General features: G+C 49.7%; 1 protein-coding gene across 1 annotated transcript in view; it reads left to right on the top strand.

Moving 5' to 3' along the window:
* Window positions 1–16,610, top strand: part of Igf2r (insulin like growth factor 2 receptor) — a 95,908-nt gene that overhangs the window by 19,512 nt on the left and 59,786 nt on the right. The window contains exons 3-7 of the mRNA XM_046449269.1: window positions 3,558–3,682; window positions 4,680–4,778; window positions 10,282–10,414; window positions 12,472–12,601; window positions 14,191–14,296. Of these exons, the coding sequence (XP_046305225.1) occupies window positions 3,558–3,682; window positions 4,680–4,778; window positions 10,282–10,414; window positions 12,472–12,601; window positions 14,191–14,296 (593 nt within the window). The remainder of the gene's footprint in view (window positions 1–3,557; window positions 3,683–4,679; window positions 4,779–10,281; window positions 10,415–12,471; window positions 12,602–14,190; window positions 14,297–16,610) is intronic.

Genomic DNA, 16,610 nt, shown 5'->3' with positions numbered 1-16,610 from the left:
TCATGTGTTTAAATAAAACATTTCATTTATTCAGCAGCCTTTTGAAATAAGTGATTTCACATCCCTCATCTTATAAATGAAGATACTAGACCCTAAAGTAGATAGACAACTTGCCACATGTTATGCACTGATGGCTGTGAGTACTGACAGGCCACCCTGGGGCTGGGGTGCTTACTCAGGGCTGTGTCCCAGAGTTCTGGTTTGCACTAGACAGGTAACAACTAGAATGGGAATGGGGGGAGGTATGCACTACCCTGAGGGGCAGTGAGAGACTAATGATTTTGCTAGAAAGCAAAAAAGGTGAACTTTCCAAACAGCCACAAAAGCTGGCTCCACAGTAGGTCAAGAGGAGCTGTGCCTGGCACGGTGGCACAGCCTGAAACCCCGTGAGGGGAGGAAGGAAGCCGTGGCAGGAGGATTGCAAGTTCAGAGGCAGCCTCAGCAACTAAGCAAGGCCCTAAACAATTTAGCGAGACCTGTCTCAAAATAAAAAGGGATAGGGATACGGCTCTGTGGTCAAGTGCCTCTGGGTGCAATCTCTTGTATAAAAAAAAAAAAAAAACAAAAAACTGAGGCCCTAGTATGGAATAACCTGAAGCAACCTGAGGGTGTGGAGGCGCCTGTACATCTGCCCCAGGTCAGCGCCCTTGTCCATCTTCTTTTCAGAGCGCCAGCCTATTCAGACGGGCCTCTGGGAGCTCAGCCCAGGCCTGGAGGCCCTGTGCAGGGACAGGAGGCATTCATGGGCTCCCCAAGGTGGGGCTAGCCCCTGCCTTGCCCTGGAGCTTGTCCTTGCACTGCCCCCTACGCAGCCTGTCCCCAGCCTCACCCGTACTCCAGTGCCTGTTGCTCTATCTCCAGCCTGGCTTCCTAGCCCCGCCCCACCTTCCCGGGTCACACCCCTGACCTCGCCCATGTCCTCTACCCTGTCTCCCTCAAGCTTGGCCACAAAATCCTCCACATCCCCCATGCTGCTCACCTCCTGTGTTCACCTGGCCCCGCCCACATCCATGCCCTGTCCCAAGCCCGCCCACCACCCTGCCACTGCCTCAGCTCTGGAAGCCTCGACAGGATGGGCTGTGTGCTCTTTGCATGAGCTGGTCAGGAAAAATATTCTGCAAAAGACACTGGGTATTCAGGCAGAGAAGGACGTCGGGCAGACCTTTGCACTGATGGAGGCACAAGAAAGAACTGCCATATTGTGAGCCCCTTGCTGTGGGCTTTCCTAAGAGATTGACCTCTTGCTCACTGGCATCCTATTTCACCCTCTGCCCTCTTCAGCCTCTCCCGCGCTTGCCTCCCCAGGGCCTCATTCAGGTGAATGAGGGGTTAAACCAGCTCTAATCTGAGTTCATGTCATGTTCATTGTTCATCTAGGGAGGAACCTTGACCTTTTCCTTCTTGAAAATCAGGTTGTTTTGTATAATACAGTGAAACCTATCTCTAACAAAAGGAGGATCTTGACAGCAGCCATCATCTGCTCCCCCTCCACACTTCCCTGTTTCTCTATTGGGAATAGTCATTAGTTCACATCCTGTATTTAGACGATTTTATTGCTATGTACTGTATCCAAAAATTTTTTACTCTTATTTCTAGAAAAACCAGGTACGTATGTTATTAATGTTATTTAAAACTATACCTTTTTGCTATGCATGACTTTTTGGGACTTATGATAATAGTGATAGTGTGTTGCCAAAATATCCCTGGTGTTCACTGTGGCCTGCCACTTCTTACTGCTGCAGTATTTTGTAGTGTGTGTCTACAACAGCGCACTTCTCCACTCTTCTCCTCAGGAGCCTCTGGGTTGTTTCCAGGTTTTGACTGTCGTGAAGAGCAGTAGATAATCTTTCACATTTCTTGTTACAGATAGTTATGTAAGCATGACATTCCTTTGTGTGTATGCATACCCTAGACTGTTATAGCTCAGCCATGGTACAAGAGCATCCAATCTTAGGACAAATTGTCCTGCTAACTAAATAATGGTCGTACTAATTTACATTTCCACCAACAACATAGGAGAGCCCTGGATCATCGTACTTTCAGCTCAGTGTTTAATTTTTGCTAACCAGGTAGCTGTAAACGATATATCATGTGGCCTGATTTGTAGTTACTTGGTGGCCAGTGGTACAGAACTCCCCTTCCTATCTATTGATGGACGGTTCTTTTGTGTCAGATAGTGTCCTGTCCACTTTACATTGGTTGTTCTCTGTCTTTTCTCTCTGGAAGCTTAGACTTTTCTTTGCCTTTGATGTCAGAACTCACTGTGACTAGACAGTGGCTTTCCCTTTTCTCTCCTCCTTGGTGTGCTCTCAGCTATAGGTAATTCATCGTGTATTTTCTTAAATTATTAAAAAATAATTGTGTGTGATTGTAGGTGATATTATTTATTTATTTTTGATACCGGGGGTTGAACCCAGGGGTGCTTAACCACTGAGCAACATCCCCAGCCCTTTTTTACCTTTTATTTTGAGATCAGGTCTCATGAAGTTCTTTAGGGCCTTGCTGAATTGCTGAAGATGGCTTTGAACTTGAAGCTCTTTCTCAGCTTCCTGAGTCCCTGGGATTACAGGCGTGTGCCACAGTGCCTGGCTATATCTGGATGTTCTTGATGTTAGTTCTTTGCCAGTTCTGTGGATCTTCTAGTTTATAACTTATTTGGTTCCTTTAGGTTAGTTTTTGGTTAAATTTCCTAAGAGTTAATTTTGCCTATACTCTTAAGAAATCTTTGCCCACATTAAGACATGAAAGGTATTTTCTACAGTTTTTAAAGTCTGATTTTTAATGTTTTTCAATCCATTTATAGTTGGTTTTTGTATACATTGGTAAGCAGGGATCCGGTTTTGTCTCTGTCTTGTGGATGACCATTTTGTTTCCAGGGCCATTTATTGAGTAGCCCCCCACTTCCCTCTGCAGGACTTCCTCCTAATAAAAGTTTGATATACAGGTGTGTCTCTGTGCTCTTTAGTCTGTTGGCCTCTTTTCTAGTCTGTTGGTCAGTTTACATATTCCTGTACCAACCCTGATTTTATGTAGTTTATTCTGAATTATTACAGCAATGTCCCAGACAAACCCAGACACAGTCACCCTACTTACAGGCCTTTCTAAAAAATTGTCCTTTCTAAAATGCATGAGCATTGAGAAGCATTAAAGGATTTGAGTTATACATTTTGATTTGTGTTTTTGAAGATAACATTGGTCGAAGATGAATGGGGAAGGGTGATGGTGAGGGACAAGATAATGGTGGAGGCCTGGGGACCAATTAGGCTGTGGCACGAGGTGGTAGAGTTGGAGAGATGTGGATGGGTTTGAAGTGAGGGACAAGCAGCTGAACTTTCTGATGTCCGAAGGTAGTAGAGGCTGGAAAGACAGGAGTCAGGTTGTGTCTGGGCCTGAACGCCTAGCCGGGGTGGGATGCCATTCCTGAGGTGGAGAATTCTGGGCAGGGATGATTTTGCAGGTTTATGAGGTTTCAGATAAATGGTAGTGCCGCTTTCAATTTGCTTCTCCTTGGAAATAGCTTTGTGGTTATGTGTTCATTCTCTTTCCTCTCCAAATAGGCGACTCTCTTTTGAAAAGTGCAACCAGGTCACTTCTGGAATTCAACACGACCCACAGCTGTGATCAGCAAGGCACAGGCCACAGAATCCAGAGCAGCATCACCTTCCTGTGTGGGAAAACCCTGGTGAGTGGGAGGTCAGGCTGAGGGAAACTGCCAAGGCATTTCTAAGTGTCGTTTTAGGATATATTTATTTTTATTTATTTATTTATTTATTTTTTAATATTTATTTTTTAGTTGTACACAATACCTTTATTTGCTTTTTATGTGGTGCTGAGGATCGAACCCAGGGCCTCATGCTTGCTAGGCGAGCACACTACCACTGAGCCACAACGCCAGCCCTCGTTTTAGGATTTAAAGCTATGACTGGTGCATCTTCAGGCCCATGAGCTCTCACCTGAAGACCTCTGAAAACAGAACCAGTGCTGTTCACTTTGGATCAGCCTCTGGGCTGCACTGTTACTCACACTGAGACCTGAAAAGAATCTGTTAGCAGCAGTATGAACTGGGAAGGTTTATGTTACAGAGTAAGCTTCTGCTCTTTAGTTTCCCTTAAGAATCCCGTGTTCACGGAGCAAGAATCAGAATTGTGAAGAGCTCTTTGGTTTACATGTGGGCTGTCAAGGTTAATCTCTCCTGAGTGGCATGTCACACGGGTGTCATGGTTGGCCAGTCTGGAGTCAGCGCTGGTCAGTCTGGCAGGAGGAGCTGGTCAGAGATGGGAGTCTGTGGGTGTTCTGACTGTGTCAGGAGGCTCCTCACAGGAGCCTTTTCTAGGAAGCATGAGGTCACGCTTTCCGCCTGATTTTGCTGGCATTTGGTTCAGGGCACATTTGGAGTTTGGGAGTAGAAGACCCCGAGGACCGTGTCCCAGGAGCTTGCTGTGCTTACGTGGTGGGGCAGTGGAGCAGTTCTGGACTGGTTACACTCAGATTCGAGCAGAATTTCAGGAAGCTTTTGTCTCCAAATTTCTCCATGTGGGAACTTCTTGATGACTTAGTTTGACTAAAGCTGTTGTGTCCCCTGTCTTCTTCTGTATTGCTAGTAGCCTTTACTGTGTTCTCCCTTTTAAAAAGAAACTTTATATAGTACGGTAACAATTTTTCTTTTTTTTTTTAAATAGGGAACTCCTGAATTTGTGACTGCCACAGAGTGTGTGCATTACTTTGAGTGGAGGACCACTGCAGCCTGCAAGAAGGACATCTTTAAAGCTAATAAAGAGGTAACAGAATTTAAGATCAATGATTGTGAAGTCTCTTCTGGGGACCTTTAGGATTTGAAATACTGATCCCAACCTTTTGGGGTGAGAAAATCTTTTTTTTTTATTTTTTAATTTTTTTAGTTTTCAAACTGCATTTGAATAGAGATACCGTGTGATTTAATTGTAAAGACTTTTCTGAGTGGTTCTTATTTTTAGGATAGGACATTTAAAATGTCACGGATTGTGATGTTTTGGTCTAGATTGGAACTAGACCGACTCACCCATATAAGGCAACTTAGTTCCTAGTTTTTGGAGCTGTGTAATGAAGTAAGCTATGCCACATGGACTGGGTTAAATTATTTACTCTTCCCACAGGAGCCTTGCTAACAGCTTGTCCTGTTGAGATAACTGATTCTTCTCATACTTTTCTGTTAGTGTTTTTTTCCTTTTTGGTGCTGGGGATTGAACCCAGGGGTGCTTTACCACTGAGCTCCGTCAGACCCAATGTTATTTTTTGTTTTGGGGCAGGGTCTTGATAAGTTGCCCGGGCTGGCCTTCAACTTAGAATCTTTCTGCCTTAGTCTCCTGTCGCCAGGATGACAGGTGTGCACTGCTGCACCTGGCTAGCTTTTTGTTCTCAAGGATCAAAGACTGTTGAGAGCTGGTCACTTGCAGATGGCTTGATCAATACTTTTTACTGGTAGCCTAATATCACAGAGTTTAAGAAAGGGCAAAAAGAGATGTCTGTTTTTTAAAAATTCAAGTGACAAATAATAGATCATCACTGATTTTTCAGTTAAAACCATCTGTTGAAGAAGACAGTGACGTGGAGGAGGCAAGGTTGCCTCCAGAAGAGAGCCTAAAGCGTGCTCAGTGAGAAAATGTTAAAGTGGATTAAGGGTGATATTTGGGAGGTTTAAACTTCATTAAAGTTTTAAAACTTAAGCTGTTGGACAGTACTCCGTTGGTGGCAGGAGAATCATCTCAAAGCTGAAAGCCACTTGGGGGTGGTCATCAGAAAGCATCCAGCTGGCTGGCCCTGTCTGCTTTCCCACGAGGCCCTAGCCCTCTTTTGGCCCCACAGACGGTGTCGACGGCTGGGATGCCCGTGGAGCCCATGGTGGTGTTCTTCTGAGTGCCCCCTTACCCTGCCTTGCCAAGCTGACTGTGTGTTTCTTTGCCTGTGAAACAGTTACTTTCCAAACAGCCATGCTCTAGCTCACCGGCCGAGCAAGAATTTTCTTTTACATTTTTATAGGGTTTTGAAAAAAAAAAAAAGAATATGTGATGGCGATCTGTGTCACCCACAGAGCCTGAGATATACCCTGTGGCCCTTGGCGGGAAGAGTGTGCTGGTCTCTGTGCTGAGTAGTTTTGCGGGTAGGCTGGGGGGGTGCAATCTGTGTTTTTGTCAGTGCCCTTTAATTTCTGTCAGTCCACATGAAGACCTGAGAGAAACAATTGTAGTTCTCAGTTGTCCGTAGGTGTGGGTGGCCACTGGGGCCTTCCTCATTTGGCTTTCGTCGTTGAGAGCCGTCGTGGGCGGAGCAGTCAGAATTCTGTTAGGTTTGCAGGTGGTTCTTGCTTTTAGGGAGCCTGTGAGCTCATGGTGCAGAGACCTGCCCTCCTGGCTCACCTGTTTCTGCTGTAGGGGTGGCTTTATTAGATGCGAAGACTGGAGAGCACAGTGACTGCTGAAAGTGTCCCACTGTCACCCGTAGCAGATCTTAATAAAGCTCGTGCCCTCTGTCCTGACTTCACTGTGATAATGACTACCCCTTTTATGGTGTGATAACCTTAAAAGGCAGAGGCTTATGTGCATGTAAAACATTCACCATCCTTCAAAACATCTCCGTCTGGTTTAGTGTCCCAGTCGTCCATCTCCAGTCTGTTGGCAGCTCGCAGTCTTTGTGAGTTTTGCTCTGTCACTTGCAGAGGGAGCTGACGGGCCTTATGGGAGTCCCAAACAGCCCTTTAGAATTGCATGTACTGTAACGCTTGCTCAGCGGATCCTGGGAGTGGTTTTTAAGATAATTATTCCCTTAAAACAACTGAATATGTACGTCCCCTACGCTAACACCCTCGGAGGCATAAATTGCAGCACTAGCATCTCAGAGTTCTCGCTAGTTTTATAAGTAAGATCAAGAGGCGTGGAACAGTGCCGGCCACGCTGTCACAGTGGGTTTGAAGCCGGCAAACAGCCTCTCCCAGGCTGGGACATTCTGGCCTTCCGAATGTCCCCTTGGCTGTTTACAGTGAGGTAAGAAGTGGGAGCGACCCAGTAGCCTCGGTGTCCGGCTAGTCCCTCAACCTCTGGGAGAGTGAGACAGCCTGAAGTTGCTGGCTGCCCTGAGTGGGGGTCCGCAGGTCTTCCGACTCAGACTCCTCCAAGAGTTGTGGTGAAATCTAGTCTCAGAACAAGGGATTCTTCCCAGGGTGGCCCCTGTCTTGCGCTCTTGCCACATGCCGTCTTGCTCCCTTGACTCATAGAGGTTCTGTTCGGCTGCCTGGAGAGTTATTTCTTGTCTCCTGCACTATCCAGCCAGCCCACTCACTCTCCTTGGCAGTGAATGTTTTTGTGTGACCTTGCTGTTGGTTGACAAGCTTTAGATTTGCCGGACTGGGGACATGTGTGGTTGCTTTTTCCTCTAACTCAATTGTAATTGTCAGTAGTAACCTTTTCTTTTGCCTTTCTGGGGGATTGAGCCGTCTGCTGGTCGGGGCTTGTGTGCCTGCTTACTTCCAGCTGGGGTTGGAGAGGCCTCCTGCCTCCTCCCACCACAGCCTTTATCAACGGACTCCTTCTGTCTGAGGAGCCTGTCAGGTGGGAGATTTTACCCTAGGGATCTGGTTGGCGGAGTCCCGTGCCCCGAGGCTGTGTGGAGGTGTAAGTTGTTGGATACACTCCCTTAGCTGTCCATGAAATCTCTGGAATCTGGCCTGCCAGGGGAAGGTCAGTGGTCTAAAGCTTTCCTGCAGGTTTGATAACATCTTTCTAGGAAAACTTGAAAGGTAAATATTAAGCAGTTAGCTTTTGTACTTAGACCTGCTTGTGAATTGCATCAGTCTGAAGATAAGATTTTAGGGAATTTATCCATGGAAAGTTAACAAAGCGAAATACTCTGAGATGATCACAGAGCACTGAGAACATGGATTTTTAGAATATTCTTTGGGACAATTAAAATGATGCCAGTGGGGCTGGGGATGTGGCTCAAGCGGTAGCGCGCTCGCCTGGCATGTGTGCGGCCCGGGTTTGATCCTCAGCACCACATACAAAGATGTTGTGTCCGCCGAAAACTAAAAAATAAATATGAAAAACACACACACACACACACACACACACTCTCTCTCTCTTTCTTTTTAAAATAAATAAATAAATAAAATAAAATGATTCCAGTGTATTATTTTGAAAATAAAACTTCTGAGAGTATTTCAAAATGAAGTCTTGACAGTGGACAGTGGATGGTGTTCCCTTAGTGACTGGGCCTTTTTTACTCCTGGCTGCTATCTCTGGGCTTGCATGCTTTGCTTCAGAGTGACAGAACACTTAAAGCACAGGGTCTGCCAACTGTAATGGGTTCCTTGACATTTTAAAAATAAAAAGCCATTAATTCACGGAGCTGAGAGTGTGGTAATAAATCTAGAATTGAGTAAGGGTAACTGAAGACTCCCGGGAGGAGCTGAGCTCCGTATTTCATTGAGCAGACGTTGGCACAGCTCCTGTTGTGTTTTTGGCATCGTCCCGAGCTAGGTGAGGGTCACTGCCGGAGACAGAGGCTGCCTTCAAGGAACCCACATTCTGTGGGAGGAAGCCGCCAGGTCAGCAGACAGCAAGCAGTATCTGGTACCACGCGCCTCTGCGCCGTGAAGAATGAGCCTGAGTGAACCAATGGAGGCGGAGGTCCACGCTTCAGATACAGGTTTCCGAAAAGGCCTTGCTAGGTGGCGCCATTACTCACGAGTGAATGAAGTGAGGGGGAGAGCAGGTCAGCGTCTGCTTCCAGGGCCACCAGGAGGCTTGCGTGGTGTGTGCAGAGAGAGGAGGGCCATTGAGGAGTTTTGGATTTCATCCTCTGTGTAATGGGAAGCTACTTGGAGCAAGGAGTGATGCGGCCTGATGTTCCTCTGAAAGATTGATACCGTTAAGGGGACCTGGCCTGGGGCCTGGGGCGCATCAAAGCCGGAAGCTGGGGAGCAGTTAAGAGACGCTTGCCGTCAGGAGACCTGGTGTCTGTACAGGGTGGTGATGGTGATGGTGGAGGTGGAGAGAGAGCTAGATCCAGGGCTTAGTTTGAAGGTGGAACTGGCAGAACTTGCCAGTGGTTGGTTGAGAATGTGAGAGGAAGCAAGGGGTGGGTGTGGTTCAGTTTCAGCCTGGACAGCTGGCTTAGTGACTGTCCCATTTACTGGGACCATTGGGGTAAGAGCATGTGTGGGGAGATATCCAAGCCCCATTTTAAATACGTGGAGTTTCAAACGCATGTGTGCGTCCTGGGCCGTCGGGGAGGATGCAGGCACTTGCTCAGACTCACAGGTGCTGCAGCAGCAGCTGCACGTGCAGTGACTCGGCCAGGCCTTGCAGTAGCCCCGTGGACAGTCTCTTGTTCCCATGTGATATGTGGGGAAACCGAGGCACAGAGGTCGGTTCGCACCTGGTCATACTGTCAGCATCAGGGTTGAACCTGAGCGTTCTTGGGTCTGTGCTTAGAAACTTGGCATCTCTTGTGGGCTCCATAAATCAGGAGAAGTGGGAGAGGCATAGTCTGGGGTCATCTGCAGGTGTGTAGAGCCATTCAGGGGGACACCAAGAGGGTGAGTATACACAGGGACGACGAGGTCAGATACACAGCTGTGGAGCACCTTTGTTTAGACCTGTGTCGGAGGACCCTGAGGAATGTCCCAGGAGGCCGAGAGGTGGGGCAGAAGGAGGCCAGGTGCCTCTTGGTGTCCAGGAAGCAAAAGACAGAAACAGCTTCCGGGGGTGGCCGGGGCTGGTAGCGCTGCTTGCCGTTGGAGGGGAGTGAGGGGACTCAGAAACAGCGTCAGGTGCGGCAGCAGGGGAGGGGCGTGCCTGGGCAGGCGTGACGCCATCGCTGCGGGAAGCACCTCCGTGACGGTGTTCAGGAGAGAGCGGAGGTGCGGGGAGCTGGTGAACAGGGACGTCCAGGAATTCTGCTAAAATTTCAGAAGCAGATGGCAGCTGAGCGGGAAAGAGACAGGGAGGACGCCCATGGTGGGCATCATAGCCTGCTGAGCGGTGACCCAGCGGGGAGGGACAGCGGTTGACGCCCTTGAGGAGAGGTGCAGAAGTGCACCTCTGGGTTGGTGGGAAGGATACGGGACAGTAGAGAGGACTGGGCCACCATCCGCCTTTGCTCTGTCCCCCTTTTCCTCAAGGGTGGTTGTGGCCTGATAGCCTCAGGAATGGAGACCAGTGTTGTGTGACACAATCATAGGTTTGCCTGACACAGTCCCCAGGCGTGTGCTGACCCCAGTTTCATGCTGACCCCTCTCCTCTCTTCCAGGTGCCGTGCTATGTGTTTGACAAAGAGTTAAAGAAGCATGATTTAAATCCGCTCATCAAGATAAGTGGTGGCTACTTGGTGGACGACTCTGATCCGGACACTTCTCTATTCATCAATGTCTGTAGGGACATAGGTGAGAATCTCAGTGGGCGTGAGGGGCTGGTGGTTGAGATTACCTGAAAGGCTGTACCTCCTTTGTTCCAAGTTGGACATGGTGTCACCAGCTAGGCCCTGCAAGAGAGCTCTCCCATCTGTGTTCTCTTGGCCAGCCCCACCGCGTGTCCCCAGAGAGCACTGCCCCCGGCTCCGTCCAGGCTGTTGCCTTGATCTGCTCTTCTCTCTGCCACACTTTACACCGAGGGAGTGTTGGTTAGCCTGCCGGGTGTGCCCAGGTCCCGTGGCTTTGAGTGGCACGCTTGGTAAAAGGGACCATGGGGTGACAAATACTTTGGCCACTTGATCCTGAGGTGTGTTGGGGCTCTGGCTTCTTTGTGTCTCCCTTTGTAGTGACAGAATGAGTGTGAGGAGTGTGGTGTCTTTACCAAGTTACCTGAAGCCTGTGCGTAGATGGCCTGTGTCTGACGAGGGCCTGGACTTTGACTGAACCTGAGAGGCAGCTGTGCACTGCCTGCTCCGTGTCCCTCGGGCTGAGTTGAGGTCCACAGGCCAATGGGGTCTTTCCACAGTGTCACCAGTGATAGTGCTGAGTAAACTTTTCTGGTGATTAAGTAATATAAAGATCATTTTTAGTGTTTTCTTCATGCTTATATTTCTCACATAGTATATAAGACTGCCTCAGAAAAGTTGGGGAAATTGTTTGCTGATGGATGGACGTTCTGCGTAAGTGTGCTAGTAACTGCAGTTTAGTTATGAAGTTGAAGAGTCTCATTATCATCAACTTCTGAATAATATGCTGTTTTAATTTGGAAAACACTTGAATTTATGGTCTTTTATCCTATAAAGGTTTATCTGAATTCAGTGGATATTTTATTATAAAAGTCATCTTTTTCTGATTTACTGGCAATTTGGGTTGAACTTCAGCAACTTTGGAACCAAACAGCTTACCCCCCCCCCCCCCATTCTCCTGGGGAAAGTGCCCTGAAGGCTCCAGCTGACTTGGACCAGGACTCTGGCCCTCCTCCCTCCCTCAGGAGTACTCTGAGGTTCTAGGCCCTGTGTGTGTGGCCTTTTGTGGTAGGGACACTTGCCTTTCCTCTACCTGTGGACTCCTAGTCTAATGGCGAGGCTCTGGGGCATCCTGGGCAGCAGGCAGACACCCGACAGTGGGCCTCTGAGCCGCCCGTGGGTAGTGGGCTCGAGAGCGGAAGGCTGGCTTCTCTGGTGTCAGCGGCGGCTCCTCGTGGTGGGAGGCAGAGTGGACACGTAAGCCCAGCAGTGCGCGAGGCACCGGCTGTACCGCGAGCCGCGCAGGCTGTGGAGCCGTGCAGCTGTGGTGCTGACTGGGCCACGGCCAAGGAAGCCCAGTACATCTGGGAGCATTGACTGGTGTGTGTGGCCATTGGTCCCTCCGGGCCTAGAAGGCCACACACTGGTCACCGGATGGTTCTATAATTAGACTGAAGTCAAAGAAAGTGCGCTGTCTCTAAGACGTGAGCCAGAGCTGTCTGTAGGTTCTGTCCACCAGCCGAGTGTTTCCTCTCCTCGGTGGGGCTTTTCTTGGTCTCTATCAGGGGCGATGCCAAAGGCAGTGGACTGATGGGAGAAGATGGGAGCAATCCTCGGCTCAGACCATGCAGGGGGCCCTGGAATGTCTGGATGGCCCCTCTCGGGCCTTTGCAGAGTAGTACTTTGTTTCTTTACCTGAGCTGTATGCAGAGAGGGGTGGCTTGCGGGCTCTCAGAAGGTTGCTTATGGAGACTCTGTAACTCACTGATTTTCGTTGAAAGTACCCTGGGCCTCAGAGTACATACAAGGACCATTTCTGACACTGAAATCATGTTTATTATTTTAAATTTATTTTTTACTTTTATCTTTTTACATTACTGGGAACTAAACCCAGGGGTGTTCCAGCACTGAGTTACATCTTTTAAGTTTGTATTTTGATGCAGGGTCTTGCTGGCCTCCAGCTTGTGATCCTCATGCCTCAGCCTCCCAAGTAGCTGGGATCACCAGTGTGCGCCACCCCACCCAGTGACTTAATCTGTTTTGACGTAGTGTGATGCTTTACAGACTCACTCCGGAACTCGAGTCCACAGTTGCGGGCCTGTCCTGCTGGCACTGCTGCCTGCCTACTGAGAGGGGACCAGGCATTCGACGTTGGCCAGCCCAAGGAGGGACTGAAGCGAGTGAGCGAAGACAGGTGGGTTCACGGCCAGAGGCTGGCCTGCGACTCTGCTTCATCCTCCGCGGGAACCTGACTCTGCAGGGGGTGCTGTGCCTTTCCGGACAGGCCTTCAGAGGCTGTTCCTCCCCTGCCCGTCAGATCGCTGGTCACCGCGCCGAGCCACACTGGCTGGTCTGCTTGTTGCTCTCTCTGATCACGTGTCGCTTATCGCAGCTAAAATACGCATCGTGGCCCTGCCCGTCGCGCAGACCTCTGTTTGCTTCGTGAGCTGACACTCACTGAAGGCGCCTTCTCATTTTTGTCTGTGCTGCCTGTGAGGTTGATTTTGCATCCACACTTAGCTCTTCTTTAGAGCTCGGAGGGGCAGCTTGCAGGGTGCAGAGGTTCCTCCCAGCTGGGGCGTGCTGGGTACGGGGTTCCCAGCAGGGTGGTCTGCCTTGCCTCGGCTGTGCTGTTCCCACGCTCTCCTGCGGCTCTTGCAGGAGGACGCTTTCTCAGCATGTTGGACCTGACCATAGCCTGAACACAGATGAGGGTTTGACTTCCTCTCATTCCTAGAGGCCTTTGGTAGGTGTGTCTCGCTGGCTGGGTTCTGGAGCCAGTGGGGTGCTGGGGTCGCAGGAACGTGTCCAGGTGCAGGTTGGGGCTTGCCCGCAGTGAGCATGGCCGGGATGGCAGGCGCCGGGAGTGTGCCGTGTGTGTCTGTTTTAATGTGCTCAGGCAGCTGACTGGGGCTTAGACAGCAGAGCCCTCTCCTCACGGCCTGGAGGCCGGAGTCTGAAGCAAGGTCCTGGGGTGGGTTTCTCCGCGGTCCCTCCTTGTCTCATCAGATGGCATCTTCTCCATGTCTTCATGTGGTTGTCCCTAATTGGGACATATTTGATGTTGGAGCAGGGCCCACACATCTGACCTGTTTTTTATTTACTTGCCTCCTCACGGTCCCTGTGCAGTCGCTGCTGAGATGAGTGTGGGGTGTCGGCTTCACCGTGTGAGCTGCAAGGGAGCTGAGTGACAGATGGGTGACCCTGGGTCCTGGCGGGTTGGCGAGAGTTTGGGAAATGTAGGGCACTGTGCAGAAGGAAGCCTTGTCTGGGAGGAGAGACAGGTCATCTGTTTTCAGCAGTTCTGTCGCATCTGGCAGCAAGGATGGGCACCTGCCGGCCAGCGCTGGCCGTGTCCTGGGGCTCTGGGTGTTGGAGGAGAGCCCTGGTCTGTGCTGCTGGATTGGTGCTCTGGGTCTCTTCAGGCTTAAAGGCAGATCTGCAGCTTGCACTCAGGAGCTGTTTGAGGGGGAAAGACCGTGTGGCCCCCTGGGCAGAGAGATGCTTGGCCTTCGATTTTTTGGGTTAGGTCATTGAAAAAAAATGTTTCTGTTTTAATCAACTAGCTTCTCTTGGTATTTTCAATTTACGTGTTGGTCATCTTGTTAATTTGACTTTCAACAGTAGTGCTCATCAAAGTATACTTTTGATTTTTTTTCCAAATGGAGAAAAATAAAATAAAGTTACTTTGTCCTCTGGCTGCTTCTGCGGTTTGCTCAGGGCAGTGCATTAATTTGATGTCATTCATCCTCGAGTAACCCTCTCTCTGTGGCGATTGTGCAGGCTTGTCCTGAGTTATGTGAAGGAAGGGCCAGGAAAGCCAGACTTCTGTGACGGTCACAGCCCCGCAGTGACGATTACATTCATGTGCCCTTCGGAGCGGAGAGAGGTGAGTGCCTTATTGCAGGTGACCTGAGAGCAGTTACCCTGAGCCTGGGTCCCCAGGTTTGGTTTGGGGCGGCGGCTGGTGTGGGGAAAGGCGAGTGTTCCACGGGGCCTGGACTTTGGGCAGCTGAGCGGCCCGCTTCTGCTCTCCCACCTAGCCAGGGGGGATCTCCCTAGAGCAAGGTGGGGTGTTTTGTCCTTTGTGAGATGATTTTAAGTGGTTCATGGAGAGATTTTTTTTGTCCTTGGGTTGATCGTGGCAGTGGTTGAGAAGCCCGTAGGCATCATCTCAAGCCTGGATTTCCTGCAGGAGAGTGTCACTGCCTCCATCTTGCCTGTTTTGCCTCCAGCCTGTCCCCGTTTTGCCCGCTGTTCCCTTTCGTGTATGGACAGATTTATTGTCCCTGTTCTCTTGCTGCTTTTTATGTTTTAGCTTATTTTTGGGGCACTCGGGGCTAGAACCCAGGGCCTTGCACACAAGGCCAGTGCTCTACCACTGAGCGACACCCCAGTCCCTTCTGGATGCCTTTTCCATCTCTGACATTCCTTTTAGCCTCCTTGAGGCTGGTGACTGAGTCTCATTTGCTTTGGGTCCTCCTCGCCTAGTGGCCTGTGTGCCAGGCCTGTGTAGGGGTCACTTTGCTGTTTAAAAAGTGCTTAAACGGGGAGCCAGATGCTAATGGGAAGAAAGGGACAGGAGCTCCCTGAAATTTACTTCTGCCTCTAGAAGTAGAGAGAAGTAGAAGGGGCTGAGCTCTTGCCAGAGAACAACACTCCCCTCCTCCAAACAAATGTGGAGCAGGCTCTGATTTCAGGCTGGCAGCTGGCCTGTTTGGAGTGTGGGATCTGGGGACAGAGGTGAGTGGAGGCTCAGCTTTCCTTTGATGTCCAGGCTTCTGCGTCCCTGTGTTAGCTCACCAAGGCCTACTGTCCAACATCAATTCTGAATGTGAATCTGAAGAATACAGTACTTTCTGTTGGTACCTCCAGATGTGAATTGAAATCTTCTAAGCTAGTAGTGGTTTTGGATTTTTCATATGTACTGTGTTTGTAAGAATCATTTCACGTTACCATGCTTAGGAGGATAGGGAATTTCCCTCCATTTTCCTTCCAGGGGGCCTGAGGCGCTTCTTGGTGCCAGGAGAAGATGCTGACCTGTTGCTGGTGGGGTGGAGGTTTCCTTTCCTGCTGGGCTGTTTGCTGGACAGGTGGGGGGTTAATGTGTGCGGTCCTGCAGTGCCGACTTGGAGGGTCTGTCTAAGCATTTCCATAGACTCACTGAGTGCTCTTGGCAGCTGGTATTTAGTGAGTCTTCATCTTGCAGACCGGAATCTCAGCTTCCGGTCATTTTAAGCTTTTAAAAAGTCTTATTGAATTCACATAGTTAGATTCACTTGTTGTAAGTATGAATCAGAGATTCTTACTATGTTCACAGAATTGCACAACCTCCACCATAGCCTTAACTTTAGAACATTTCCACCACCCCAGAGAGAACCTCATGCCCATCAGCAGTCACACCCCAGCCCTGGCAGCCACATGACCATGAGTCCACTTTCTTGGTAGACTTGCCTTTTCTGGATGTTTCACTAAGTGGGAACACAGCACGTGGCTTTTGTGTCAGCCTCCTCTTGCTCAGCACGCAGCTCTGCGCTGGTCTGTGGCAGGCTGTGCTGAGCCACAGGCTGGGAAGCATTGGTTGTGGGCCGGATGGGAGGGCTGGGCCTGCACTCCGCAGTTGTGTGACCTGTTGTCAGCCTGGCACTTGGTAGTGCAACTGGCCTGCAGCAGGTGCTCAGTAAATACCTAAGGAATGATCGGCGCCAGCACAGCTATTCTTGGTACTCAGACCAGTGGCGTTTCTTCTAAGGAGGATTAAGAGGAGGGCCTGTCAGCACTCTTCACAGTTCACGCGGGAGCAGCAGTAGGTGGAATCCAGGCTTCTGGTTGGGTGATGGGCTGGCTTACCCCAGAGCAGACTGGAGTTAGAGGAACTGGGCACAGACCCCTTTGTCAGCCCCAGGAGAGGCATTGCAGACAGGCCCACTGGGCGTAGGCTCCCAGCACTGGGCTTCGGGAATCAGTACCATCACAACCCACTGCTGACTGCCCAGGTCATAGTGATTCTTGGGTGGCGCTGAGTTCAGGGTGGACTCGCTGGCCGCAGCCCGAGTGTCACCTAATGGTGACCAGAAAGAAAGTATAGAGTTAAAGGAAATGGAATTGTTACAAGTCAAATGGAAAACAAAAACAAACAAAAAAACCAGTTCAATTAAAAACAAGACAAAAATAAATGGAGGAGTTATAGGTTATGAAATCAA

This window comes from Marmota monax, unplaced genomic scaffold (assembly GCF_021218885.2).
Source record: "Marmota monax isolate L192 unplaced genomic scaffold, Marmota_monax_Labrador192_F-V1.1 WCK01_AAM20220418_F8-fsc00083, whole genome shotgun sequence".
Lineage (NCBI taxonomy): Eukaryota > Metazoa > Chordata > Mammalia > Rodentia > Sciuridae > Marmota > Marmota monax.
Note: the sequence above shows the minus strand (reverse complement) of the source record. Positions and strands in the feature narration are given on the sequence as shown.